The 27,680-nt window shown below is 42.6% G+C and overlaps 1 protein-coding gene across 1 annotated transcript; it reads left to right on the top strand.

The window, feature by feature from the left end:
* The first annotated feature begins 5,437 nt into the window (after nucleotides 1-5,437).
* LOC138947716 (uncharacterized) lies at nucleotides 5,438-27,669 on the top strand. Its single transcript, XM_070319256.1, has 7 exons — nucleotides 5,438-7,395; nucleotides 7,636-7,794; nucleotides 8,006-8,081; nucleotides 8,269-8,473; nucleotides 8,972-9,088; nucleotides 9,300-9,440; nucleotides 27,553-27,669. Exon 1 carries the CDS (start codon nucleotides 5,527-5,529, stop codon nucleotides 6,169-6,171), a length of 645 nt encoding a protein of 214 aa, XP_070175357.1. The 5' UTR covers nucleotides 5,438-5,526; the 3' UTR covers nucleotides 6,172-7,395; nucleotides 7,636-7,794; nucleotides 8,006-8,081; nucleotides 8,269-8,473; nucleotides 8,972-9,088; nucleotides 9,300-9,440; nucleotides 27,553-27,669.
* The last annotated feature ends 11 nt before the right edge of the window (nucleotides 27,670-27,680 follow it).

Consider the following 27,680-nt stretch of genomic DNA (forward strand, 5'->3'; position numbering starts at 1 on the left):
TAAATGTGTAATACAAACTTGTTTTTAATTTATATTGATAAAAGAACCTCTAGAATACTGAACTCGCAAGGAGAAGACAACACAACAAAGTTACATCAAAGGACTTATTATTATTATTATATAACCTAACAGTGATAAGGTTGGCTTTGAAATGTACTGGGTCGGCGGGTAGAAGCTTTTGTCCAGTTGACCACGGCACAGCATTTTATAAGTCTGAACATTCTCACTCTTATTGCATGACCAATTGATATTATACAAATAAAACTTCCACTCTCGGTCAAATACGTAATTTTTATGTTGGGTAATACACAAAGGTAAAACCTGCAAGATTCTTATTCACTGTACTAATATTGGTAGTAAATGGCTACATATACCAGTATGTTTCACTTTCACTGTCACACAATCAAATAGTCAAACTATTTATGCAGAGTTGAATTCCAAGACACCAAAGAAATTGCGGTGATACCTGGAGTGTGGGGAGAGGGGAACCAGTGCTGTGCCTGGCCGCCATACAGGAGTGATAAACTCAGGAGTGCAGTGAAAAAAAGGGAAACTCCAAAGGCAGACTGGAAAGCTTACCCAATTAACCTAATTTACCGGAATGGTAAGTGTCTTTTCATATTTCTGACAATTGTCCTCCTTTTTTCTTCTTCTTGAGATCGCGGAAAATAAATTGTGATGGAAAAAAATATTTTTTTATTTTGTTTTTAAAAGTTTGAAATGTGGTTGATGCAAACTCAAAGCTATGACAACGAGACGAGAACAAAAAAGTGAGGACTACAAATAGTTGTGGGTAAGCTATGCCACAGGTAAACAAGAAATGACCCTCCTGACAGGTGTGGACTGCAGGCCGGGAAGTGTCATTAGACATTTGCAAATTGGAATGACACAGACTGACAGAGAAGATTAGCATGGCTGTAACACAAAACTTTGAGTAAGCATGCCGCGCTTTGGGCTCTTTGACACCACCGCAAACCCCACCACGACCTGACCCTACCCATAAGGTATCAGCATACCAAGTTTGGTCCTGATTAAACGAAAACTGTGGATTTGTATAAGGTTCAATGGATTTTCTGCCCCTTGTTTTGTTCAAGGTAGCGCTTGTCCCCCGACTGCCGAGCATACACTACGTTCATCAAAGCACTGTCAATCGGACCCTGACCCTAACCCATAAGGTATGCTAAAAAGCAAGTTTGGTCCCGATTGAACGAAAACTGTGGATTTGTATAAGGTTCAATCACTTTTTTGTTGGACATTTTTTGGGACCGACATTTTTTGGGCCAGACAGACTGAGTGACCTATAGACCTGTGGCTTAAGCTACAGGTAAAAAGTGAGGACTACAAATATTTGTGGGGAAGTCCCACCCACCCCCCCCCCCCCCCCCCCCTGAAATGTGGTTGTTGCAAAGCTGTGCCAGCGGGACGAGAACAAAAAAGTGAGGACTACAAATATTTGTGAGTTATACCCCCCCCCCCCCCCCCCCCTTGAAATGTGGTTGATGCAAAGCTGTGACAACGAGACGAGAAAAAAAAGTGAGGACTACAGATATTTGTGGGTAAGCGCCCCCCCCCCCCCCCCCCCCCCCCCCCCTCGGGTTAACAAAACGACTGGAGATGATGATTTTTGTGGAAGGGAGCTTTTGGCAGCGAGAGAGGGAAAACAATTGTTTGTGAGTGGGGAAAAATATTTTGGGGTAAAAATCCCTTCCTTCCTCGTGATCAAAACTATATATACCGCCTCGCATTTATTTCGAATTGAAACTGTTGGAATTTATAATGAATATTTGTATTACAGTGGAACCCCTCTATAACGATCCACAAAAATGCAGAAAAATCAGGTCTTTGTAGAGAGGGTCTTTGAGAGGGGTACATTTGATGACTCTATGAAGGAAAGAAATGATTCTAGAAATCAGGTCTTTGTACTGAGGAAGTCCTTACACTGGGGGTGTTTAGGTAAAAAAACAAAAAGTTTGATTAGGGTAACCCGACCGACCCTATTTTTTCCTTGCGATCCTGACACTTTTTTCAACATTTGGCAAACAAACCAAAAAAATACCGAGAGACGTTTGGGGCTTCATACACAACGAAAATTGAACACGCGCATCACATGGGAGGTAATTAAGCAGTAGGATTAACCTCCCTTGAAAACTCAGCCTTTATATACATTTTATTGGGGGGGGGGGGGGGGGAGGCTACCGACCGATCCTATTTCATTTTTGGCCATGTTACCCAAATCAAACATTCTTTTTTGTTTGCCTTATACTATTAAAACGTTGTTATACTGACGCACTACAGCCATCATATTTTCAATTTTGAAAGTCAGTGGGACTCTCACTCTGCTGTAAAATCTATTCTTAGCATCACTGACCCTCATAAGACACTGGCTATTGTGATAAAACATGAGCTTTCTGTTGTTGCAGATGACTATGAGACAGTCTGCCAACGAATGAAGACGGCAGAGGATGTTCAAATCGGTCATAAGTTTATTCACAAAATGGTGAGTGAAGAGTGACGCCGCAGATGCGATTGTGACGGACAATTCAAGTGGAATCGGTAAGTTTATTGGTGTTTTGTTTCAGTTTATGCAAGAACAATGATGTAGGAAGATATCTGTTGTAGTATTTTGCACATATTGGGAAAAGTGTTGTAGAAATCAAAACTTTCAGCGAGTGCTAAACGGACGCGATGTTCGAAGAATTATCATCAGACCGGAAGTGGCGGTCGGTTTGATAAAATCCACTTTTTCCAGGATTTGCACATAAACTTATAACACAAAATACACATCTAACACAAAAGATTAAAGTCTTTTGGAGTTGTCTTATTTTATTTTTTAAAGCTAGTGGTAGGATTACGTGGTAATTTGGATCAAATCAACAGTGTCTGTTCGGTCAAGGGAGGTAATCACCGTAATGCGTCCGAACGGCACCTTGTTTAGTTTTCCTTGCACAACGTGAGACATTTGAACTAAAGAATTGATACGCTTCGCTGTTAATAGATAAAATGTTTATGGCAACAAATAGATAGACTGCACAATATTCTTTTCACTGAATGAAGTCAAAATAATGTAACTTTTAAAAGAAAGAAAAATAAATAAAATGTCACTGTTTGGCAGTGAACCTGAAAGTGACACAGAAAGAATCAGGACACACACACTGTATATTGTTACAATTTCTGGCTTTTTTGTGTGTGTGCAGAGGATGAAGTGTTTGAACAGCTGAAGGCTGTTTTTCTGGCAAAGGGGAAAGGCAGGCGCCCCAAGCTTCCTGCAGTTGTCCTCACGGATAGACTACTACTTCAGATGTTGCTGTTGAGGGATCAAGGGTACAAAACATATGATGAAGCAGCACTGTTCCTCAACAAACTGTTTTCGGATGTACCGGTTGCAAGACTTCGGTACATGCAGGTGTCTACAAATGCGAAGAAAGATGCGTCTTCCAGTTCTTCAAGTTCAACTGTTTCACTGTGTGACACTGACAACCTTAGACCTTACGCTGACGTTGACAGAATTCTCGCCATGTACACCACTGATGCCGGACTGAAGAAAGCACTGAGGGCAGAAATCTTCTTCCACAAGTTGGTGCTCAGCGAGACCTCTCCATACCTGAGAGTCACAGGACCATCGTTGACACTGGTGAAAAGGCTGCTGCAGTTGGGGGGCAGGTGATCGAAAGGCTGCCGCCTCTTCGTGACCCTGAAGGGTCCTCCTGCAAAGCGCCCTCGAAGGGAGCTCTTTGAGTGCGAGTCTGACAACGAAGAAGAAGAGGACGACGAAGAAGATGTGAGAGAGTTGGAGGTGGAGACAGAGTTTGACAGAGCATTCCAGTTTCAACGTGTAGGGGAGATTGTTGCTGTCTACTACGAAGACACTTACTACATCGGTGAAGAGACTGAACTGGGAGGTGATGAAGAAGCAGAAGTCGATTTTATGGAGAGGACAAAAGACAGTGCCATCTTCAGATGGCCCGTGAAGGAGGACTGTTGCTCCATTGCTGCAGATGTTGTGTTTGCTGGGAACCTCGCCCTGGCCCCATCGTCATCTTCAGGGTGTGCGTTCATCGTGGAAGCACCACACAATTTGGGACAATAGTATCGTGCGTTTAAGGCCTACCTGCTTGAAAATGTGCTGTAAATTGAAATGACTGTGCTTGCGGCTACCTTTTTTTTTGGGGGGGGGGGGGGGCTCTAGGCATGGGAAGAACCCGTGTGATGCATGTGGTGGAGTCACCAAGGCCATTGTTGACCATGATGTCCTGAGCGGAGAGGTTGTGATACAAAATGCACAGCAGATGTGTGAGCACCTTATCGCTCACTACACCCTACCAGAAGACAGACCATCGACAGGAGAATGCTGCCATACCAAACGATCATACCAGCTTATCTCGACTGAGGAAATCGACCGATCGATGCCATCTTCAGGCGTCCATGTTATACCTGGCACACGACAGATCCATCACCTGAAAGGTCTTGGGAAAGGTGTTGTTGCCAGCAGGAAACTGGCATGCTTTTGGGATAGTTGCCTCGACCTTGCAGATGGGGAGTGTGACTTCAAAGAATTTGTTCAACAATGGGAGGTCACAAAGATGAAGGTTTCCCCTCAGTACAGGAAAGACCGGCCTTCATCACCCCCTCCACAGTCGTCTCCATCACCCCCTCCACAGTTGTGTCTATCATCCCCTCCACAGTCGTGTCCATCACCCTCTCCACAGTCGTGTCCATCACCCCCTACACAGTCCTGTCCATCACCCCCTCCACAGTCGTCTCCATCACCCTCTCCACAGTCGTCTCCATCACCGCCTCAACAGTCGTCTCCATCACCCCCTCCACAGTCGTTTCCATCACCCCCTCCACAGTCGTCTCCATCACCCCCTCCCCAGCTGTCGTGTCCATCACCCCCTCCACAGTCGTGTCCATCACCCCCTCCACAGTCGTGTCCATCACCCCCTCCACAGTCGTGTCCATCACCCCCTCCGCAGTCGTCTCCATCACCCCCTCCACAGTCGTCTCCACCACCCCCTCCACAGTCACCCTCTCCACAGTCGTGTCCATTACCCCCTCCACAGTCGTGTTCATCACCCTCTCCACAGTCGTGTCCATCACCCCCTTCACAGTCGTAGTGTGCCGTGGTGTGTGACATTGTGTTATGTGAGTGCGACTGTACTGCACTGTTCTGTACTGTACTGTACTGTACTGATTGATACGCCGTGTCTCACCTGTTATTCCTCACCTCACTGTTATTCTATCGAACATCGAAATTCACCTATGTCGACGCCCAGTGGTCGAGACAAGAGGCCTGCGTCTTCACCGCTATCTGAAGACGAAATACTTAAGAGGTCCTGTGATGATAGTGCTGACAGTAGCTATCTGTTTGATCCGGACGCCACGATAGTAGACAAGGCGTTTCTGGGCAGCACCATACTTGACGTCTGCGCAGCCATGTCAATAAAAGACGAACTAAAATCAGCCCTACGCGATCCAGAGCTGCTGGATATCATATCTAAGGCCGTAGCTGTCCGAGTGTCCGCCCAAATGAGATCAGAGATATCTGACTTGAAAAACCTAATCGCCAAGAAAGATCATGAGATTCTGCTCTTGAAGGATGAAGTTGACAATCTGGAACAGTATAGTCGACGAAACTGCATCCGCATAGGTCCAATCCCGGAGTCGGACCACGAAAATCCTGACAACTTCGCAACAGCAATTGTGAATAGTATTGGGGTCGACATTGGCGAAGCTATCGACAGGAGCCATCGTATCGGGAAGCCGCCAAGTCCTACAACCCCGAATCCTCGCCCCTTCATAGTAAAACTCACCTCTTACCGCTGCAAAGCAGCCATTATGAAGGCTAGGAAAAAGCTACGCGAAGTGAACGTGACCAAGGTGAACGTGACCAAGGTGGTCCCGAGTGCCCACTGGCCGGTGCTGACAGGAGCAGCGAACCGCCATTCGTCTGGATCTCGTGGCAACGCGCTGGCACCAAAAGTCTGCATCATCAAGGATCTCACCAGGACGCGGGCTGGCGTGGCTGCAAAGGCGAGGCAATTAAAGCGCGACAAAAAGATCACCGACACCTGGACCAGGGATAACGTGATCTTCGTCAAGACAGGCGACGCATTCCACAGTCACCACCCTGCGCGAGCTGGAAGTCCTAGACACCTAAATCTGTCTCAATAATGCGCCTGTGCTCCCTAGAAAGGCCCACCAATTGTGCCATACATCTGTGCTGGTCGATACGGCTGAAGGAGGCGCAAATAGTCATGTGCTATGTTTGTTTATTTCCTGGATAGATTTGACAATCCTGCCATGTGAGGCCCGGGAGAGGCGTCATCATTTAACTTGTGCTGTGGTAGGAAGCCCCATCGTGCCTTGAATCTGTGTAGCCCGGGAGAGATGTTGAAATGGTGTGCCTGTGCTTTTTAGGAAGGCCTGTTGTGCTTCGAATGTGTGCTGGTATACAGTGGAGTCCAGCTATAACAAACCTGGGTATAACAAAATCCCTCTTTTAACAAACTGCCATTGATTTCCCGGCAGACAGCCTTCTATTTCTTACTTGTTACTTTCCAGGTACATCGAACCTTTTGAACTCATTTGCATAACGAACCCCTCTTTTAACAAACACGTTTTCATCGCCCCAGAGCGTTTTGTCTCTAAAAGTCACAAGGCTACAACGAACTGATGTCAATAATTGTCTCCAAAGACAAAAATACACAAACACAAGTGCACATCGCGTGATGAGCGAACTCTGAACAAACTAACAGCGGGAGGTGCACGGAACAGATCGAACCAAAACCGAAAGTTGTGGTGACGTCATGACATTTTGCGATGTACGTCAGCGAAGCTCGTGCACATGTGGTCTGTCCTGCTAAAAACAATGGCTGACGAACATGGTTTCGAAATCTGGAACTGTTTTTTTGTTTTCTCCGATCCGTGACCGACCACGAAGGGTTATATCGCGACGGGGAACGGCGGAAGATGGGATAGAGACACTTGTCAATTGTTTCTTGTTCACAAAAGCACTAATCAAAAATTTGCTCCAGGGGCTTGCAACGTAGTCCAGTCCGTGATAGGTGGGTACGTTTCGTGCAAGAGAAAAGAGTAAACTTTGGGCCAAAGTATGGGACACCGACTTCGTCGTCTGCGATTTGCCATGAACATTTCGAAAGTGACTGCTACCCTCCACGTGAGGCATTGATGATTAGTTTCGGAATTAAAGCAATAGGGACTCTAAAGCCTGGTTCAGTCCCAACCATCCAAGATCCGCGTGCCATTGCAGCAAGCACCTCAACAACAGCAACAGTGACTACTACTCCTAGTCCTACACATCCATCGTCTGCAGCTATCAGTTTGCCGGGTGTCAAGAAAGTGAGAGGAGCTTTTCAGAAAAGAGAGCGCAAGAGGGTATGTATTTATAGGTCTAGCTAGTATAATTATTTGTTTATTATTAGTACTGCTGACCAAGGGTGAAGAGGCAACTTGCCATTGTAACTTTATCATAATTATACAACTCACTATGCATGATACTGACTATGCTTTAGCAAACAATTAGTAGGAATTGTCATTCAGTAATTATTTACTGCTAACCATAGTATGCTTTTACAGCATAAATAATACAATAATAATGCTTTATTTGCATAACAGGTTGTGTCCGCAGTACTTTCTTCTTTGCCTGAACCGGAGTTTGAGGCTGAAAATGACTTCGAACTTGAAGCCGACCCTGCTGAGTCATGTCACAATGCTGCAAGGGTTGAGGAACAACCAACAGTGAACAGCAGCTGTCAGACAGAGGGGCATTTCGAGGTAACAAGTTTGAGTGTACAATAGTAATATTTAATAGCTGATGACTGGCACACTGTGAATCAAGTGTCAGACAACAATTGACACCTACCAACACATGCAGCCAACCAACACCGCTGAGCGCATGTGTTATTTTGACAATTGATACATTTTAAATTTTGCCTGTAGTGTACGCCAAAATTTGTTTGATAAATTTCATTTGTTTTACGTTTAGATTCAAGGAATGGGCAGGAAGACATTCTGAAGCAAATGTACTCAAGCCACACATAGGAAACAGACTGTAACAATAGGTGAGTTTCTTTCTGATTTTGATATTGCTTAGTAGTACAGTAGTACTAAGTAGTAGATGTATAGTAGTAGTAGTAGTAGAAGAATTGTTTTTTTAAGTTGAAAATAGTTTTCATGTTTACAAGACTGTTTTTTTTTATACCCTTATATTTTTCTTTTAACTATTTATTGCATTTTGAAATGAAACAGGGCTGCAGTGTAAGCCAGTTATGAAAGATAATGGAACCCAGTGCAATGTAGACTTGGATGCAGCCTGCCAGACTGAGAATAAATCATCATCAGTTGCTGCATGCACTGAGACAGAACAAAGCGAATCTGAGGCAGAAGGAGATGATCCCGCACTTCACAAAGAATACTGCCCATCAACAGACTGTGACACAGACACAACAGAAAGGTAAACATTATTTATTCACTGAATCAGTAGTAGTTTCTTACCAGTTGGTGGACATCAAACGATCGAGAGACTCGCCAAAATCGTCTCTGTTGGGTGTTTCCTCAACCTCAGCATCGGACAGCTCAGGTTCAAACTGGTATGGTTGAAGATCGTGTTCATTCAAAACCTCAAAATCGCTACTGTAGCACGATAGTTCCAGTGAAGAAACGCTGTTTGTTTCACTGTTTTCTTCATGGTCGCCATTGCCAATACTGCTGCTGACGTCACTGCGAGGAGAAATCAGCTATGGCTGCGTTTTAGATTATTACTTCCCTTACCCTTAATTACAGGTATGAAAACCCACTTTCATTGATCGATATCTATTAAACCAAAGGACTTTGCTTGTCAATGTTTTGCATCTGGTACTATTTAGTAATGTTCTCTCAGCAGAACTTTTTTGATCGAGCAATGTGGTTGACCTTTAAGACGGTACAGTTGCATTTACCGGTGTTTGGGAAGATTGTCAGGTTGAAGAAACGGCAAAGCAGAGGAAGCCAACACAGGAAGGACATGCCGGCAGCGTTCTGGGTGGCAAACCATGTGGTCCCACTGCTGCCGTACACAAACGCTACTGGGGTAATGTTATGGCATTTCTGACTCTTTTGTATTTAATCTACTGCTTTGGCAGTCATTCTACAGTATTATAAGTTTAAGATTTTCAAGGGGTGGGAGAGATATTTTATGTGACATTTTGTTGTGCTTTAATTTTAATATCTTTAGCATTACAACAAATTATTACATTTGTCTGTAGTGTTAACTGTGTAACTAAGACTAATTATCCTTGCAGTGATGCAGACGACTCGGAGCTAAACCAAGGGTTCTGCAAAGAGAACAGTAAAGCGTTGGAAACCTCATTGGATTTGGACAACGCGTTCTGCTACAGTCCTGAACCACCAGGATCATGTACCCATGACGCCAGCGCCGAAAGGTAATTACGCAGAACTTGGCATTTAGAGCTAGGCATATATTTTATATTGGAAATTGTCAGGTGATTTATTCCAGATACCTTCAGGGATGTTTGGTTGGTACTCCACAAAATAGTTACATGACTAACCATAGTAATGGGTTCATATATATGGCTCTGAGTCAGAAATTTGTCTTTTATTTCAGCTTGAAATGTATAAAACATGTTTCAACTAAATGTGTTGTTCTTCTTTACGAATGTGCAAGTTTTATCTTTGTAGCTTTTGTGGTTATTTTGTGACGATTTTGTCAAATGACCTACTACTTACCGATCGGCCACGCGATCGGGAACACTTAGAAATTTCAGATGGGAATTTCTCGATTGAAAATTCAACCGGTTACCGATAAATTCAACCCAACAAATTTATACCATCTTTTAGCCCTGACATTACTCTACAAGTGTTTAATGTTTGAAGCTTGCCTGGGGAAAACCCGCTTTGCCAAACGCGGATTTGTGAGGGGGCATAGCTTTGCTTTCAAAGCACGTGTGGTCAAAAGGGCTTCCGAAGTCGCGGGCATGTCGCTCGACTCGCCATCGGACAGAACCGAACAAATGGATGAAATTTCTGAAGATCGGTCGTCAGATGTCTTAAATGGTAAGTTTAAACAGTTGTTTGGATGAAATGAATGTTTTTTGGAAGTTTGAGGAAGTTATAAGCAAGGATTGCCATATTTTCGGAACTAGATCACGATCGATTTCTGAAACCAAAACAAAAGTTGTGTCACTTGGATATTTTATTGTACTGAATTAAAATTCACTGCAATCCGAAGAAATGTACCTTCTAGATCAACTTCAAATGCATTCTGGCAATGGTTTCTCGACTTTTATTTGTTGGTATGTGGCTATTTTTGCGTAAAATCGTGAAATTGTAAGGTCACGTGACCTGGATGGAAATGGTGTTTTGGTTCGGAATTGGGGCAACAACACGGCTGTGGTTGGTCACTTGGTGGCAGGAACAGCTCGGCAACAGTATGTGATGAAAGCTACTATTGTAGTACTAACTAACTTTTCATTTTCTTCCAAGTTTAGTTTGATTTTTGTTTCAAAGAAGGGCCAAAGCAGTTCAACAAAAACAAAATAGTCTGTTTACTGTAACATTTAAAAAAAACAAAATTCAAACTTTTAAAAACATAAAAAGGATGGTTCGCTTTTTTACATGTTTTTAAAGACCGTGGGAACCCTGGGCACAACCAACATTATACATTAAAAAAATAACTTTGTTTTACGGTGTAATTTGTTGATGTGAGCTCTTTTTCTTGACCCAATTGAGTCGGCTTTAATGAAAAAGAGGGTATATAGACTAATAGAGCGTTTAAATTGCAGACGAGGTGTATCAGCAACTGTGGAGATGTTTCGGTGCACATGGGCGAGGAAACCGACCAAAGCCTCCAGCAGACCTCCCGATGACAAATCGACTCCTGTTGCAGTTGAGAAAGGTGAAGCAGGCCAGTGGAAAAGCACAAGAATCAGAATGGCTGAGGACTCTCTTTCCCGCCATTAGTTTTCCAGTCAACCGGATCTGCAAAATGATGGACCGGATCCAGACCCAGTTCAGCGAGAAACAAAAAGAAGCTTCTGACATAACAGTTTTCCTCGACCAACAAATTAACCTGGAACATGTGTCAGATGCTTTAACACAATTGGGGCTGCAGCGAACACATCTTCTTTCGGCAACAAAAGCTGTTGACTTACCAGACGGATTTCAGTGTTGTAACAAACTTATTGTTGACCTGGACAAATTCAGAGTGCATGAATCGCTTCCGACATCTTTCACTGTTCAATGGGTCTCGCTGATGTGCCAAGAAACTGTCACTGATAAATCCATTCAGAAAACTGTCCAGAGATTCAAAGATGTAAACAAACACAAGTCCACACATCCTGACCGCTTAGCTTCTTTCTTGGATGGAGTTTTTTCTTCAGCCACCTCTGTCACTGTGACTGTCAGTACCACTCCCTCCAGGAAACGGAAATCAAACACTGAAGGAGATGAGAAAAAAATCAAGACTCTGTTGAATGACAACAACATGCTATTCGACTGCTCTGTGAAACAAGCGAAGCATATTGAAATACTTCATGAAACCATAAATGATTTGTCTGCAGACAAGATGAAGCTGCTTCGTGGTGTAGTTCAAGTTCCGAATCCCGAGTTGGAAGCGATGTCTACAGAGCTGAAGAGATACAAGGTACATGCACAACTACTCTATAACAACAAGAGAAAAGAGTGCAATGAAACGAAGAGAAGACTGGTTCAACAGCAAGCGGAAAATACAACTTTAAGGGAACAAAACAAAGATCTGACAAAGAGTGTAGAGGATTTAACAAGGAAGATGAACAACGTGATAGGCTTGATGTCTTACAGGAAGAAATAGAAGATTACGAACGCCAGCTGAATGCAACACATGCTATAACAACCAGAGTTCGTCACGAGAACAACCGTTTCTCAGACGCCATGAGAAAAACAGTCCTTGGGCTTGCAGGAAGTGCAAATGTTTCATCGTCCAGGTGTGCTCAGGCAATCAAAGTTGTGAGTGCAAACCTTTTCAACCGCCATTTAGAGGATAATGAGTTACATTATGTGACATGCGATAACATTATCAAGGGGGAAGGAGAGGCTCTTGCCAAAATCCAGGTTGCAGAGGCAGTTTTGAACTCCACCAGTTGCACTTTGCATGGAGACGGTACTTCACGGGACCAGAAGAAAATATTTAGTCAACAACTCACTCTTAACAGTGGAGAAACACTCAGTTTAGGCTTCAACATTGTTGCCTCCGAAGATGATGCCACCATCCTTGACGTCACAATCCAGCAATTCAACGAACTTGCCGACCTCTATTGTGAAGTTACTGATGATGAAAGAGACACGGTGTTCCGCGACCTGCTGAAGAAGATCACCAGTTTTATGACAGATTCGAGCAGCTGTGAAAAAGACCGCGGCCGCGAAAAGATCGAGGAATGTCTTTTTGTTTGGTTCAAACAACCAAGATCAAATGGATTGCCTATCTCAGGGCCGATTCTTTGTGAGAAAGCTGTCAGTCTTGCCGAGGAATTAGGAATCGAATTTGTGCCAAACTCAGGATGGCTGTCAAGATTCAAGGAACGGAAAGGCATCACCTTTCGCAGGGTGTGTGGAGAAGCTGCTAGTGTTTGTGATGAAACTGTGAAGGAGTGGACAGAAAACACTCTGCCTGACATTCTTTCTCAGTATGATCCCAATGACGTCTTCAATTGTGATGAGACTGGGCTCTTTTACAAGTGCCTGCCTTCGAAAACACTCGCCCTGAAGAGTGACAAGTGTGCAGGGGGTAAAATTGCGAAAGACAGAATAACTGTGCACATTTGCGCAAATATGACTGGCTCTGAGAAAATTCCACTGTTGGTCATCGGGAAAAGTGCGAAGCCGCGATGCTTTAAAAACGTCAAAACATTGCCGGTTGAATATCGGAACAACAAGAAAAGTTGGATGACGACTGTTCTGTTTGAGGAATGGTTGTTGAAGCTGGACAGGCGCATGAAAGTGCAGCAACGCAAAATTGTGATGTTTATGGACAACTGCCCCGCACATGGCAAGCCAAATCTGGACAACGTGAGGCTTGTTTTCATGCCACCCAATACCACCTCGAAACTGCAGCCATGTGATCAGGGAATCATTGCAAACTTCAAACATTATTACCGATCCCTTGTTTTGCGACGCCTGTTGATACAGTTTGAATCGCGAACAGAAATCACCGAAGGCCTGTTTGAATTGAAGCTCAATCTCCTGGAAGCAATGCAAATCGCGCGAACAGCATGGACAATGGTAACCGAAACCACGATCGCCAACTGTTTTCGACACGCCGGATTTCACACAGTCAGTGAAAGTACGGTGTGTTGAAGAAGATGTGCTGGCACATTAGACTCTGATCTCGAGTCTCTGTTCTCTCGAGTCCAACAAGTGATGCCGGAATGCAGCAATGTGACTGTCGCTGATTACATCAGCGTTGACGCGGACTTGCAAACCACTTGTGAAGTGTCAGTGAAAGACATTGCCGACACGATGAAAGAGGGCGACGCCGAAGAAGAAGACGACAACGAAGGAGATGACGACGACACAGAAATAAAGCCACCCTCTCTCGCCGATGCCCTGGCAGCCATTAAGACTGTGACAAACTTTTTGTTGACGCACACTGTCCATGAAACGTCTCTCGACCAGGCCAGTTTCTTGGAAGGAGAAATTGAGAAAGGTGCGTTGAAAGGAAGAAAACAGACGACAATCATGGACTTCTTCAAGAAGTAGGGAGACCGCGTGCTTTGATCGGACTGGCAAGAGTGTATATACGGCGATAGTCTTAGTGTTTACATCGAAAAAACCTTTAAACCACCTAAGCCTTCAATCCTTTGTGCATTTTTTATCAGTTCTGCAGTATTTTTGTGTTCTACCCAACACATTCTAGTTATGAAAGGTAAGGACTTCAACTAATATTGGTAACAAGAAGGGCAAAGCCCATACGACTCACATGCTTTACACATTTTTCCTACCAAAATACATGTGACCTTGACCCAAGGTCAAGGTCATCCAAGGTCATGCAACACAAAGCTGTTAATTCAAGACATAGGAAGTACAATGGTGCTTATTGGCTCTTTCTACCATGAGATATGGTCACTTTTAGTGGTTCACTACCTTATTTTGGTCACATTTCATAAGGGTCAAAGTGACCTTGACCTTGATCATATGTGACCAAATGTGTCTCATGATGAAAGCATAACATGTGCCCCACATAATTTTTAAGTTTGAAACAGTTATCTTCCATAGTTCAGGGTCAAGGTCACTTCAAAATATGTATACAATCCAACTTTGAAGAGCTCCTGTGACCTTGACCTTGAAGCAAGGTAAACCAAACTGGTATCAAAAGATGGGGCTTACTTTGCCCTATATATCATATATAGGTGAGGTATTGAATCTCAAAAACTTCAGAGAAAATGTGAAAAATGTGAAAAATAGCTGTTTTTTAGGCAACATTTATGGCCCCTGCGACCTTGACCTTGAAGCAAGGTCAAGATGCTATGTATGTTTTTTGGGGCCTTGTCATCATACACCATCTTGCCAAATTTGGTACTGATAGACTGAATAGTGTCCAAGAAATATCCAACGTTAAAGTTTTCCGGACGGACGGACGGACGGACGACTCGGGTGAGTACATAGACTCACTTTTGCTTCGCATGTGAGTAAAAAAAATGACATTTGGAACAAAACTAAGGTGAATGTCGCGACACAGAAACGAAATGCTTGAACCACTTTCGGTTCCTGTGCGACAGACATGAATCTGCACTGTTTGGCCTTTCCTGCCCGCAAAACCCGTCTGACAAATATAATAAATAACTACACAAAACACAATTCGTCAGAGTTTGCTGTATTTGTTGAAAGTTCCTGTTGCGTTCAGATTACCCATTTTAAGTACTTGATGAATGTCGAACATCGACGATCAGAGGATACGAAAACTTCTTGGCTGCTTTGTTCCGCTAAACTTCGCGCTTTGAGAGACTGTTTGCACTCGATATCCTTCCGACTACATTGTCGCCATCCGCGGTGTGTAAGTTTGTGACAAAGCTTTGCAGGCTCGACAATTAAGTACAAGAAGGGCAAAGCCCATACGACTCACATGCTTGACCTTCTGCTTTACACATTTTTCCTACCAAAATACATGTGACCTTGACCCAAGGTCAAGGTCATCCAAGGTCATGCAACACAAAGCTGTTAATTCAAGACATAGGAAGTACAATGGTGCTTATTGGCTCTTTCTACCATGAGATATGGTCACTTTTAGTGGTTCACTACCTTATTTTGGTCACATTTCATAAGGGTCAAAGTGACCTTGACCTTGATCATATGTGACCAAATGTGTCTCATGATGAAAGCATAACATGTGCCCCACATAATTTTTAAGTTTGAAACAGTTATCTTCCATAGTTCAGGGTCAAGGTCACTTCAAAATATGTATACAATCCAACTTTGAAGAGCTCCTGTGACCTTGACCTTGAAGCAAGGTAAACCAAACTGGTATCAAAAGATGGGGCTTACTTTGCCCTATATATCATATATAGGTGAGGTATTCAATCTCAAAAACTTCAGAGAAAATGGGAAAAATGTGAAAAATAGCTGTTTTTTAGACAACATTTATGGCCCCTGCGACCTTGACCTTGAAGCAAGGTCAAGATGCAATGTATGTTTTTTGGGGCCTTGTCATCATACACCATCTTGCTAAATTTGGTACTGATAGACTGAATAGTGTCCAAGAAATATTCAACGTTAAAGTTTTCCGGACGGACGGACGGACGGACGGACGGACGACTCGGGTGAGTACATAGACTCACTTTTGCTTCGCATGTGAGTCAAAAAACCATTTTCAGTCATAACGTAGGTCAGGAAACGACGCCATGAGTTTCAGCAAATGATATGATTCTGGTGTTTTCTGTGAATATTTGGCTGTGATTCAAAGGACTATTTTCTTGTTCGAACTTCCTGTGCGCCAAAGAGCTAAAAATAGCCGTGATGTGGCAAAGTCATGGAGCACATTGCTGTCCGATGTTCGCGCGTCGAGTCCGGATACGATGCGTTACGACATTCATAATTTTTTGTTCGAAGCCCGTAACTTCTAATTCAGCGTGAGTTTTTGCAAAGATGTGTTGCTACGTCCAATACTGAACTCCTGACTGTCGATTGCAGTAATTTGTTGGTGTTTGCATGTTTGCATTTAGCCATGAGACTGAACATATTGTTGATCACGAAAGTCGTGTAACGCTTCGGCGATCCGGAAACGGCCGAACTTTGCAATTGAAAAGCACACAAAAACAACACCAACGTATAGAAACCATTTTTATTGACATACAACAATGCTTTAATGTCTCAGGAATAGATTCAGATGAAAAAAGTCGTGGTAGAAATAATTTTAATTTACTTTTTCATGATTTCAAATGTGTCACCCCTACTCACTCTCACTGGACCACCATTTCTGAGAATGACCCATCTACCGCATGGAATTTTTGAACATGTCTAACTTGCTGTTAATTTGAAGGGAGGGATGGTTACATTATGCTGATATAAAATAAACTTGCTCTACATATATTAGTATCAAGTGTTTTGTGTTGCTAAGTTTTGTGACGGTGTGCGAGTTGTGAACAGATACTTTCCTTTCTTCCTCAGTTTGCGGCTTGGACATATGTCACGATGACGCAAAATTACAACTTTTCTGTTTGTCACTCTTCAAGGTCACAAACAATGTATACTTTCAAGAAAAAAATCTGTTTTTAGTAAAAGAAATGTATGTCACAGATATGGACTCCATTTCTGACTTTGGGCCATATATACTGAATTCAACACACGTGCCAGTGAATCATGTGTTTGAACAGAATATAACACTCATTCATGTCTGCCTTCCTGTGGATCTCCTTATTAATGATACAGGTTCCGATCCCGTACAAACCATCATAACAATGGATTTATGAAGGCTTTTACGACCAATGAATTATAAAGGCAACTTTCAAATTAAAAACAAAATATATTAAAATAACAGCCAGACAGGAACTTGGGTTGTAAAACAAACTTGTTGTGCAAGTTGTCCAATTACTTTGAGTTTTGAATTTTCATTCATTCCGTTTTAAGAGAGATGTGTGTGTGTGTGTGTGTGTGTGTGTGTGTATGTGTGTGTGTGTGTGTGTGTGTGTGTGTGTGTGTGTGTGTGTGTGGGTTAGCCTATAAACACTTACAAAGTTACACTTACCTGTTATGGCGTAGTGGAAGGCAGCATGTTGCAGAGCCTAGTCCAACTTTGGCCATCGACTTGAATTATGTTGATGAAATGGCGCAGGCACGGAGGCAATGAATCAGCAACCACAGCTAGCCTCTGAAACACGAAATCTTTGAATAAGGCTTTAAGCACTTCCATATTTCACAGAGTGGATCAGAGACTGACAAGGTTAGAGCCCTCTGACTCAGGAGTTGGCAGTCACTAGTAGCAGTGTCCAGAGCTCTCTGACTCAGGAGTTGGCAGTCACTAGTAGCAGTGTCCAGAGCTCTCTGACTCAGGAGTTGGCAGTCACTAGTAGCAGTGTCCAGAGCCCTCTGACTCAGGAGTTGGCAGTCACTAGTAGCAGTGTCCAGAGCCCTCTGACTCAGGAGTTGGCAGTCACTAGTAGCAGTGTCCAGAGCCCTATGACTCAGGAGCTGGCAGTCACTGGTAGCAGTGTCCAGAGCTAGTTAGTTAGTTAGTTAGCTGTTACTTTTCGGGTCCAGCGGACCATAATAGGCCAAATCAGGACCCCTGTCCAGGAGTGGTATTCAAGAAGAAAAAGAATTTAAGGTGGTTTCAGATTCTGAAGCCGTTTTAGCTACTACGCTTTAACTTCCGATTTTAACTGGCATTCACGAGTCCCCCTCCGAACGCTGTTAGCTAACAAGGTTGTCTATTTATAAACCACGGGGTTTCCCTCACTTCCTGTTCAGTGCGCACGTGCAGTAGGTCTTATCCGCCTTCATTGCTTTTATTCCGCGAACGAACACGTGTGCATTACATTTACTTTAGTCGACATGTACGGAACATCCATCGGACAAGCGAAAGCGCAGGCACACGAGGAAGAGATGGAGGGGAAGAGGAAGCGAAGTGCTAACTGGACTGACAGCGAAACGCGGACAAATACGAGATACTGCTCGCGAAAGATTTCAACCGATGTGGTGAAAGCGTGCTAGCGTCTTCTTTAATGCATTACAGTGTCCAATTTCTTCTACTGATTCCGTGGCCGAACGGTTCTCACATTCGCCTGATGCGCGATTGAGTCGAGTTCAAATCACCATCTGTCCGTACTTTTTTTTACTCTTTAATTTGGCATTTGTTTATTTTCTTCATGTGCGTTATAATTTAAAAAACATTTTTTTTTAGGTACGAATGGGTTTTTGTTTTTGTTTTTTTGTTACCATGATATTAATCTATTGATAAAGTTTGATAACTTAAACATGTAAACATTTGATTTAAAAAAAATATGAAGAAGGATGCTCCCCGCTTAAAAAAACAAAGGTAAAAGAGGAGACAAAAAAAACTAAAACTTTCTGTACAAATCTACATCGTCATATTTATCCACAGGATGAATGCGATCCCGGAAAATTCTTCTCAGATTTCTTCTCTCGGCATATTCCAACATCATGAAGGCCGCCATCTTGAATCACGAAGATAACACGGTGTTAGCGATTGTAGAGACGAGGGGTAGGTCCTGTAACTTTGAAGGCGTCACGTGACTTTGGCGGGTCACAACGGCCTTTCGTGAATGCCGATTAGCGCGACTTACAGCTCAAACAGCGCCACCATGCGGCCAAGTGGCGCTAAAGAGCTTTCTTGAATACCAGTCCAGAGCTCTCTGACTCAGGAGTTGGCAGTCACTAGTAGCAGTGTCCAGAGCTCTCTCAATCTCATGAGTCTCACTCTCTAAACAGTCAAATTCTTGTTGCCCAATCTGAGCCTCCGACTCAGTGACTGTGACGCTTTGCTTGTAAGCCAACGACAGCACTTGAAAGATTGATTTTTGTATGGTGCACGCTCATTGGTCGATGCCGTGAATTGAACTGAACTCACAAACAAAAACAAGTTAGGGTTTCTACTTTCTGTACTGTGATGCATCTTCGTCTCATCCTTCGTCGATCGCGGTCTCATCATGTCAAAACGGAAATTTCTGACTTTAGAAGAAAGAGTCGATGTGATAAAGAAATTGGACAAGGGGCTCTCAGTTCGAAAAGTGGCTGATGAGCTGAATTGTGGAAAAACGCAAATTTCCAACATCAAAGCTGATCGTTCACAAATTCTGAGTCAGTGGGAATTCGGTGCCAGATCGACGGGAAAATGTGTAAAGAGGAGAAAAACAACCTATGACGGGTTGAACGACGAACTCTTCGAGTGGTTTTCGAGAGCTCGATCAAACAATATTCCCGTGAATGGCCCATTGCTTCAGGTAAGAAACCGATTGCACCTCTTTCTCTCTCTCGCTCGTTCTCTCTCTCGCTCGTTCTCTTTCTCTCTCTCGCTCGCAAGCCTGGGTCACCCTGAAATGCTGACAGCTGTCATGAACTTGAGTAGCATTCTGGAAGATGTGCGTCTGAACCAAGCCAGCCACAGTCAAAGATCTCTGACTTTTTCTGACTGATTCTGGTTTTGTACATACAAGTTGCATGTTGAACTTGTTTTCTTTGTCACTTTCTGTATGACTACATGTAATGCACAGTTTGGAATGTATACATGTTGCATGTTGAACTTGCTTTCTTTGTCACTTTCTTTATGACTACATGTAATATTGCACAGTTTGGAATTTATACATACATGTACATGTACAATTAACAATTGTTTTCTGAACATCAAGTTTTGGTTTTCATTTTTATTACATGTAATGAAAGAACTAAACATGCATAGACACTCTATTTACATTTACATGCACACACATGAAATAAAACTATTTGGCTGGGTTTTTTCTTCCCAAAAAATGTCGGCGCATTCATATTCAAAAGAAAGGACACCTTGCTACAAAGGACAGTGGCAAGGCTCCCCAAGGGTGTCCTTTGCTCGCAGGTTTTACTGTATTGCTAATGATCTGGGAGATTGGGGGATAAAGTCAAGAGCTCTATCAGTGGATTTATGTTTATTGTTGTTTCGTTTTAATTTCAATCCTCAGTATTTTTCTCCCACAAAACCCTTCTTTCTTTCATTTCGCCTTCAATTATTTCATGTCAAAGTTTTTGAGTGTTTTATGAAAGACCGAACAACAAAGCTCACAAGTCACTGATATATTATTACATCCGATTCAGAGTCAGTCAGTGAGTCATGACATTAGCGAAAGCGAATACACAGCGTTTCACTGAAAATAACATGGAAACAATAAAATATGACCAGTACTAAGTAGGAAGGTTTTGCGCTAAATGCAAGCGAGCAATATCAAAATGATATTGTCAATCGACTCAATGTCATTGACAAAAATTAAGGATTTTAGTATTTTTACAATGAAGCAAATTTCTTCCTTTTTTGTTTCAAGTATTTAGTGTTCCTGCTGACAAGCTCAGTGTTAGATTAGGTACTTTTACATTCATGGGGTCAACCTCGTTCAACAAAATAATGGTAAAGTCAACTTGGAAATTTGCTTCATTGTGAAATCCTTCCCTTCTCATTGTCGGGACGTACCACCACTTACGTTTTCGAAGGAATCAAATTTGTGGGTGAAATCAAGACTATTGAACTTTGATTTTGAAGTTGAACTCACCACCAAACAATTTCCTTCACTTGCAAGAAACTGACATGTTTTTCTCTCTCAAAAGTCTCAAAAGTGTACTTCTTTAATTTGGCCAGGAAACAACATTTCAGTATCGGGTATATCGTATGCGAAAGCGGGTGCGTATCGCTAGCGCTACGTGTCATTTGTGCTAGTCGTGCCGCTATTGCTACGTTGATTAGTTTGTTTGCTTAACGCCCAGCCGACCACGAAGGGCCATATCAGGGCGATGCTGCATTGACATATAACGTGCGCCACACACAAGACAGAAGTCGCAGCACAAGCTTCATGTCTCACCCAGTCACATTATTCTGACACCGGACCAACCAGTCCTAGCACTAACCCCATAATACCAGACGCCAGGCGGAGCATTCACTAGATTGCCAATTTTAAAGTCTTAGGTATGACCCGACCGGGGTTCGAACCCACGACCTCCCAATCACGGGCCGGACGCCTTACCACTAGGCCAACCGGGGCAGACGCCTTACCACTAGGCCAACCGTGCCGGTCTACGTTGATTAGTGCTACAAATAATTTGTCTATGAGTCGCTATCATTCGTTCATTATCACTACGTGTCGACAGCACTACATCTTTTAGCGCTACGTGTCATTATCGCTACGTGTCAATACCACTACTTACTGACGACTTTCTCTTTCTCATTTTTTTCTCGCGCTCTCACTCCTTCTGGTTTGTGTGTGTATATATGTATGTCTGTGTATGTGTGTGCAAGTGTGTGTCCGTTTCAGTGTGTGTGTGTGTGTGTGTCTATCTCTCTCTCTCTTGCTTACTCGCTCGCTCACTCATGCACTGTCTCTCTCTCTGCCCCTCTCTCTCTCTCTCTCTGTGACCTTAATATAATAAACCATTCTGAGTTGTGAGTTCTCTCTCTCTCTCTCTTTCTCTGTTATGTTATGTAATGTTAGTTTGTATGTATGTTTTTGTTTGTTTGTTTAGTCTGTTAATCGTTTGTTTGTTCGGTTGTTTGCTTTTTTTTGTTTTACTTCTTTCATTCATATTCTAACATTTTTTAAACGTATTATCATTAGATTAAACCCTCCCATGGGCGAGGGCTGGATGTAAAAAAGCACCTGTTTGTTTATGCCATTACCCTCGTTAATAAAGAATTTGTCTTTGTCTTGTCTTGTCTTGTGTGTCTCTCTCTCTCACTCTCTCTCTGAAGGAATATTTTGTTTTTCCTTTCACTTTGCCAGAGATTTGTAATTTTTGGAAGAAAGTCTCTGCATGATTTTCAGTTGTTTCTTTCGGATTTTGATCTTTTTAGAAAAAAAAGGGCTTTGTTTTTGACAAATTGTATTGTTATTGCATATATTTTTTAAATGCAAATATTGACACAAGGTATAACCGAGGATATTAATGAAACCTTTTCTTCTCTCCCAAATTCTTTTACGAAATTAGAGGGGGAGAGAGAGAGAGGGGGGGGGGGGGATTGACAGACAGACAGAGAAAGAGCGAGAAAGCGGAAGAGAGACAGTTAACAGAGAGAGAGAAAGAGAAAGAGAGAGAGGGATGGAGGGTGGTTTTTATTTCATGGTTGGTTGGTTTTAGTTCTTAATGCACTGTTTTTGACAATACAGTGGAATCCAGCCATAACGAACCCGCGGGTATAAAGAAATACCTCTTTTAACAAACTGCCATTGATTTCCCGGCAGACAGCCTTCTATTTCTTACTTGTTACTTCACTTACCTTGGCCAAGGGTAGCAAACCTTGGCCAAATTACTTTTTTTTTCTTTTTGCGACATGATGTTCAAATCCAAATTGAAAGCACTGACTGACTGATAAACTATCACGAACTGGCGGACGCAAACGCTAAGAGTGTGGTTTCCCTTGTCCAAGGGAAACCACTCTGGCATCTGTATTTTCGTCAATGGCTTCCGTTCAAAACATTGATGTTTCGTTTTTGGTATTCGCGAAGAAAATAAATGTCAGTCAGTTGACTTAGTACATCGGCAGCAGTTTTAGCAATCAAGCCTGACCAATAAAAACAACTGGACAAACGTTGGCCGATTCAGGCGAATACTCTTCGGACATTTGGCCAATAGGGACATGAAAGTTTCGGCCAAAGTAAAAAAAAAATCGGCGATTGGCCGAAGGGCCGACCCAAACGACACCCCTGTAAAGTGAACATTTGAACTATACCTCTCTCTATGGATTAGATTATGAAGCTGTTGAAAACATGCAGAGATTGTACTCTCCAAGGAAAGATCAATGGGACGATCATTTGAAGGTGAGTGGGAAAACTTGTCTTAAGGCCATTTAGGGTTGAAAACTCTACAGCGAATTGCTGATATAACAAACTAAAATGTATCTCCCTTGAGATTTGTTGTACCCGGACTCCACTGTAGTTTCTTTCGGTAAAAGGCAAATTCAATTACCACTCTCTCTCTCTCTCTTCATTACACACACACACACACACACACACACACACACACAAACGCATACGTACACACAGTATCGTACACACAAACCCACACACAGAAAAACATCCGTGGATGTATATATACGGTATCATGCGAGAGAGAGAGGGGGGAGGGGGAAAGAGCGAGCGAGAAAGAAAGATCGAGCGAGAGAAGACAGAAAGACAGATGGGGAGAGAGAAGGAGAAAACGATTTAAAAGAGGTACAGAGAAAGAGCGATTGAGAGGTGCAGAGAGAGAGAAAGAGAACTCAGAATGGTTTATTATACTAAGGCCACAGACTCATATACCACGGGGGATGGGGGAAGAACATTAAAAAAAACAAAAAAACACACACACACCAACAACCACCATGAAATAAATACGTGGTGAAAAAAAGAGAGAGAGAGAGAGAGAGAGAGAGAGACATAGTCCCATACAGATCCGACAGACAGCCACACAGACAATATACACACTCACACGCACACACAAAGGGAAGTGTCTGCCGTTTGAACATGTAGTATAGTGCTATCGACACGTAGCGCTACAGTACATTGGTTTTTCAAAAATCGAAGTGGATTCACAGCGCGATGTGCAGCGTTGCGATTTACAACGCGCGGCGCTACGAGGAGCGCTGCGATTCACGACGCGCGATGTATTCTGCCGATACATTTCCTTCACAATTGCAAAGTTTACAACAGCTACATCTATCTGATCTATTTGAGAAACGAAAAACAGAGCTCCATTCTCTCTCTTTCAACTGAATTCACCATATATATCGCTGCGCCGATGTAAAAACGTGCCTACCTCTGCTGAACAATCCTTCTCATAGCGCATGCGCCAATCTTGGACTTACAAAATGCGACCCTTTGACCGATCGAACCATGGATCATTCGGATTAGGATTAGGGTTAGGGTAAGGGTTAGGTTGTTCACGACCTGATTAATCTCCCCATGTTAGCGCATGCGCATTGACCGCAATGAGAAGGATTGTTCAGTTCGTGACTTGAATACTTGGCAGTCATATCACTACATGTCATTGCAATGGCTTATGACGTTTTTAAACAATTATCCGAGTACAGTGCCGCGGAACTGTTAATCGGTGTCACACCAGTTAACACTTCAGCAGCCATTTTGGAATTCGCGCATGCGCAGATCGTTTTTTCAGTGGTTTTTTTTCCTGGTTGATTTGAATGCATATATTCAGTCTGCAGAAGTGCAATTTTGTTGTCTTGCAGCCCTGAAGTTGCTTTTGAGTGTCTAAAGAAAGAGTGTAAAATGTTGCTGATAATCATGCATGTTCAAAAATAAAGCGCGTCAACAATCTGCGCTGGTCAACTTAGCAATAGCCGCGCTCTGGGAATCGCTGCGCTGCACAACGCGCCGCGCTCTGTGAATCGCTGCGCTGCACAGCGCGCCGCGCTCTGTGAATCGCTTGCCTTCAAAAATAGTGATATCGACACGTAGTTCTATTGAGACGTAGTGATAATAGGTATCAAAATCCCTCTTTGCATGACTTAGGCTTGGCCTCACTTCAAACTGTGATTTTGTCTTTTATTTCAGCTTGAAATGTATAAAACATGTTTCAAAAAAATGTGTTGTTCTTCTTCTTTACGAATGTGCAAGTTTTATCTTTGTAGCTTTTGTGGTTATTTTGTGACGATTTTGTCAAATGACCTACTATTTACCGATCGGCCACGCGAGCCGAGCATGTTCACACGCAGGGGTCTCGCTTCTCGTGGCGTTTGGCTGCGCGGGTATTCGCTACAGGCGTGCAAATAGTATGCAAATTAGAAGTAGAGTCCTTCCTGTTTAGTTTCGTATACATAATGCCTGTGTAAAAAATATCGGGAACACTTCGAAATTTCAGATGGGAATTTCTCGATTGAAAATTCAACCGGTTACCGATAAATTCAACCCAACAAATTTATACCATCTTTTAGCCCTGACATTACTCTACAAGTGTTTAATGTTTGAAGCTTGCCTGCGGAAAACCCGCTTTGCCAAACGCGGATTTGTGAGGGGGTATAGCTTTGCTTTCAAAGCACGTGTGGTTGAAAATGGCTTCCGAAGTCGCGGGCATGTCGCTCGACTCGCCATCGGACAGAAACGAATAAATGGATGAAATTTCTGAAGATCGGTCGTCAGATGTCTTAAATAGTAAGTTTAAACAGTTGTCTGGATGAAATGAATGTTTTTTGGAAGTTTGAGGAAGTTATAAGCAAGGATTGCCATATTTTCGGAACTAGATCACGATCGATTTCTGAAGCTAAAACAAAAGTTGTGTCACTTGGATATTTTATTGTACTGAATTAAAATTCACTGCACTCCGAAGAAATGTACCTTCTAGATCAACTTCAAATGCATTCTGGCAATGGTTTCTCGACTTTTATTTGTTGGTATGTGGCTATTTTTGCGTAAAATCGTGAAATTGTAAGGTCACGTGACCTGGATGGAAATGGTGTTTTGGTTCGGATTGGGGCAACAACACGGCTGTGGTTGGTCACTTGGTGGCAGGAACAGCTCGGCAACAGTATTAGTGATGAAAGCTACTAACTAACTTTTCATTTTCTTCCAAGTTTAGTTTGATTTTTGTTTCAAAGAAGGGCCAAAGCAGTTCAACAAAAACAAAATAGTCTGTTTACTGTAACATAGACCCATTTTTTTTGTTTTGTTTTGTTCTTCAATGATACCGAAAACTGACCTATTTTTTGAAATAGTGTTATTTCATTCACATTGCAGATTTTATAAGTTTTTAAAGACCCAGCTCATTTTTTTACAAACTTTTAAAAACATAAAAAGGATGGTTCGCTTTTTTACATGTTTTTAAAGACCGTGGGAACCCTGGGCACAACCAACATTATACATTAAAAAAATAACTATGTTTTACGGTGTAATTTGTTCATGTGAGCTCTTTTTCTTGACCCAATTGAGTCGCCCTATGCAGCGATCAACAAAGGATAAAGGTATGCGATTGCCTAATTTGATTTTTACTGTGAGCTTGGATCATACATATGCCTCTGGACACAACAGTAGAGCTGCGCCGAAGAGAGACCCCTGCGTGTGAACATGCTCGGCTTGTGTGGCCGATCGGTAAATAGTGGGTCATTTGACAAAATCGTCACATAATAACCACAAAAGCTACAAAGATAAAACTGGCACATTCGGTAAAGAAGAAGAACAACACATTTTTTTGAAACATGTTTTATACATTTCAAGCTGAAATAAAAGACAAAATCACAGTTTGAAGTGAGGCCAACTGGCGCCAAGCCTAAGTCATGCAAAGAGGGATTTTGATGTTGTGAGCACACAAAAATGACTTTTTTCCATTTGTTTTTATTGAAGTAGCACTTTGTTTAGAATTAGAGATCTTGAAGTCCTGATCATTTCCATATAAAAATTATTGCTGTAGTTTAATTAGAAAGGAAGTTATGAATTTTTAAAGAATTATTGATGTCCGCTGGCTAAAATTGGTGTCAAATTAGTGATTATGGCTATTTGAATGACCTGGTATGAGGTCATTTCTCAAAAATAACCACTCAAAAATTTCTATGCCAACCTATATCATACCAGATCCAGGAAAATAACTGTTTCATACACCTCTCTTAATATATGTGTCATTTATGAACAGCCAAACTTCCCATATTATGCAACCGTGCAACCGGGATGCAAACGACGTTAAATTAATTATTTTAAAAATTCGTAACTTGAGCTCTACTCGACCGATTTTGATCATGTTTGCACCATTGAATTCAAAATGATGAGAGCTATGCACACAAGTGAAGATAACGGTTACATCTCAAGAAGTTAAAATCACTTTTTTTTACCTACATAATGGCATATATATAATATAATCAAGGGCGGATCTGGGGGGGGGGGTTACACGGGTTACGTAACCCCCCCACCCCCCCAAAAAAGAGGTAATTTATTGGCTCAGGATGCACCAGATAGCTCTGATTTGCTTCTTTGGATAAAAAAACATTGTCCGGGGGGGCATGCCCCCGGACCCCCTAGAGGCTTAGGCGCCTTCGGCGCCGTCAACTTGTATCTTCGCAGTCATTTTGTAACCTCCCCTCCAAAGTGAATTGATCCGCCCTTGATATACATGTGTGAATTGTGCCGATAGCACTACTGTTTTTGGCAATTTGTGTCGATAGCACTACAGAAAATAGCGCAAACGCTAAGTAACAAATGACACGTAGCGCTAGCGGGACGCACCGGCGAAAGCTGGTAATTTCTGGTCTTCAGCTCAACTTCAGAGCGCGCGCGAAATGTGTTCTGTTTCAGTGTAGAACTCGAAAACATGTACATGCTGCAATACTTTCAATGCTACAGAAAAAAAGCGTGCAGATAATCACAATCTCATGATACATATTTGTATTTGCAGACACGCTAAGTGAAAGACACTACAAACCTCCAGCAAAGCTCCCGCAAAACATTTCTCGTCGCGTGCTCTTCAGGTGGCGCAGCCATCTTTGGAAGGAACAAGGGGGGCGACTCCAAACATGTGCAACT

The sequence above is a fragment of the Littorina saxatilis genome, linkage group LG14, assembly GCF_037325665.1.
Source record: "Littorina saxatilis isolate snail1 linkage group LG14, US_GU_Lsax_2.0, whole genome shotgun sequence".
Lineage (NCBI taxonomy): Eukaryota > Metazoa > Mollusca > Gastropoda > Littorinimorpha > Littorinidae > Littorina > Littorina saxatilis.